Source organism: Zophobas morio, unplaced genomic scaffold (assembly GCF_036711695.1).
Source record: "Zophobas morio isolate AGI-343-1 ecotype UQ-CSIRO unplaced genomic scaffold, CSIRO_AGI_Zmor_V1 ptg000030l, whole genome shotgun sequence".
In the NCBI taxonomy this organism is placed as follows: domain Eukaryota; kingdom Metazoa; phylum Arthropoda; class Insecta; order Coleoptera; family Tenebrionidae; genus Zophobas; species Zophobas morio.
In genome coordinates, this window is record NW_026972135.1 from 14,943,244 (window position 1) to 14,946,032 (window position 2,789).

Sequence of the window (2,789 nt, forward strand, 5' to 3'; positions counted from 1 at the left end):
ATGAGTGACATACCTGTAAACAACGAAAATTTACTCACTAATAGAATTGTTGATTTTTTTGCTAAAAGGACAATTCTGGTAACGGGAGGTTCAGGATTTGTAGGGAAAGTACTCATCGAGAAATTATTACGATCTTGTACGAGCCTCGAAAAAATCTACGTGATTATTCGTCCTAGGAAAGGAAAAACTGCCGAGGAACGGTTGCAGACGATTCTTAACGGATCGGTAAGTATGCAGTTTTAGTTTGTTTAATTTTTCAATAATCATCTTTAAGCTCTTTAACTGCGTGAAAGAACGCTTTGGTCCTGATATCGTCAAAAAAGTCCAAGCTGTTCCAGGAGACGTAAGTGCTCCAGATTTGGGACTGTCTTTTGGAAACAGAAGAAAATTAGCTGAAGAGACTGAAATTATTTACCATTCTGCGGCCACTGTCAAGTTTGACGAACCTTTAAAATCTACCGTTTTACTGAAAGTTAGAGGAACGAAGTTGATGTTAGAGTTGGCGAAGGAATGCAAAAAGTTAATGGTAAGCTAACAAATATATTTTCTTTTTGCAAGGTTGGTAGTTACGAAAAATACATTTTTTAAAGGTTTTTTCTTATATATCGACTGTATATTGTCATGAAGATCAGGATATTGTTTTTGAAAAAATATATACACCACCAGCAGACCCCCATCAAATCATTGTTTTATGTGAATGGCTAGACGACGAAAGCTTAAGTTTTCTTACGAAACGGTAAGTAAATCTGAGATTCACGGCAGTAGATAACAGAAATTTGAATGATCTCATCATGAATGAAGAAATTATTTTATAATATTTTTTGTTTTTGAAGTTTACGAGGTCTCAGTGTTAATAATTACACATTTAGTAAAGCACTCGCAGAAACTTTGGTGGCCGAGGAAATGGATAATTTGCCAGTAATTATTCAGAGACCTTCAGCAAGTAACATCTTCAAAAATTTATAAAACTTGTCAAAGTATAGTCTTTGATTTTAGTATTACCCATCTGGAAAGAACCAATTCCTGGCTGGACTGATAATGTTAACGGCCCTGCGGGTGTCTTCATAGGTGCTGCAAAAGGAGTCATCAGAACAATGTACGCACGACCTGATATTTTTATCGATTGTTTACCGGTTGATGTTGTTGCAAATGCCCTAATTGTCTCGACCGCTTTTTACTACATTTACAAGTAAGAAAGTTTAACAGAATTTTCCCCTCATCAATAGTTTACAACTAGAAAGCTGAGAATCTTCAACTTAACAGCGTCTGAAGAAACTGAACGTATGGGAGTTACAACCGAGAAGGTTTTAGAAATGGGTAAAGACATCATTAACAACAAGGTAGCTTTCAACACAGTTCTCTGGTATCCAAATGGATCTTTAAAACAATGTAGAATTCATCACTATTTTGACTTCTTCTTTTTCCAACTTGTTCCGGCGCTACTGGTTGATGCTATTTTGTTCATCATCGGATCAAGACCTTTGTATGTTTGATTATAATAGTGGTAGATTAATAGAAGGATCTTTTAAGTGTTGTGTTTTCAGTTTGTTTAAAATACAGAAAAGAATTTGGAGAGGTTATGAAATCTTGGAATATTATGTAAATCGAAGGTGGTATTTTGATAATCAGCTTTCTAAAACCGCCAGAAATCTTTTAGAGCCGGCTGAAAAGAAAATGTTTAAAGTAGATCCAGAAGGGTTTGATAGTTATGATTATTTTATTCAGTGCACGCTAGCATGTCGGCGTTACATTATGAAAGAACCAGATGAAGACATTCCAGCTGCATTAAGAAGAATGAAAATGTATGTTAACACATTTCAATATTCCTGCTTTACAAATTGTTCTTGTAAAGTAATTTCCATAATTTTTGTATTATTTTTTATCACTTAACGTACAAGTAGAGCAATTTCAATGTCTTTGATTGATTTTTGTACTTTTTCAGGTTACGTTATCTTGATATCCTTTGCAAGACTATATTCATCGTTGGACTATTTTATTATCTGTCTAAATGGGTGTTAGGGTAAAATGTTATGGCACGGACATATGTAGATAGTGATTTCGTATTTAGGCACAATCGCTTTTATTTTGAAGAAAAAAATATTGATTTTACCTATTTTGTTAAGTTAGGGTTCAATAATATTGTAGGCAAATGTAGGAATAGGGGTGTGCTAATTTAACTATAAATAAAGTTTTGGGTGAAATTAAGCAGTTATATTTATTTTCGTTATCCGTTCCTGGAATTTAATAGTAGTTAACTACATAGGAGCGATATCAAGCTTAAAATACTTAAATTAATTCCGAGACAGTCCAGTTTTGGGTTTAGGGCATGACAATGTGTGCATGCAGATATTGAAAAATATTGAAAAATACTGTCTTTATTTCCCAAACGTAAGATAAGGAAGTATTGTAATAGGGTCCATCTGGCGAATAGCTACTTTCGAGTTTTCTCTACGCCGTATCCGTCTACCTGCTGTCTGTCGTTCTTCATTAGACAGAAAATCTCCGGAACTAGTGGACCAATTGTTATCAAATTTTGTATGTATTGCTACGAAAGAAATCCATACGTGGTCCCGGTATGACGCCTCTGGGTTCTAGTATGTACGTCAATGATGACTCATTGCCGGTGACGACGGTCGGAGAAAAGCCTGGAAGCGGAAGTCTACTGCGGAACTTCTAGAAGGGAAACCTGGCTTTAAATAGAGACCACCTTCGGGAACGATTACACAGGCCTGCGATGGTTTTCCCCCAACAAAATCAAGTAGTAATTTCGGTAGGTCTTAGATACTCAT

At 35.4% G+C, this 2,789-nt stretch overlaps 1 protein-coding gene across 1 annotated transcript; it reads left to right on the forward strand.

Moving 5' to 3' along the window:
* LOC135138649 (putative fatty acyl-CoA reductase CG5065) lies at nucleotides 1–2,029 on the forward strand. The gene is made up of 8 exons (XM_064068627.1): nucleotides 1–225; nucleotides 275–526; nucleotides 591–736; nucleotides 834–943; nucleotides 997–1,189; nucleotides 1,238–1,483; nucleotides 1,545–1,802; nucleotides 1,943–2,029. Exons 1-8 carry the CDS (start codon nucleotides 1–3, stop codon nucleotides 2,022–2,024), a joined length of 1,512 nt encoding a protein of 503 aa, XP_063924697.1. The 3' UTR covers nucleotides 2,025–2,029.
* The last annotated feature ends 760 nt before the right edge of the window (nucleotides 2,030–2,789 follow it).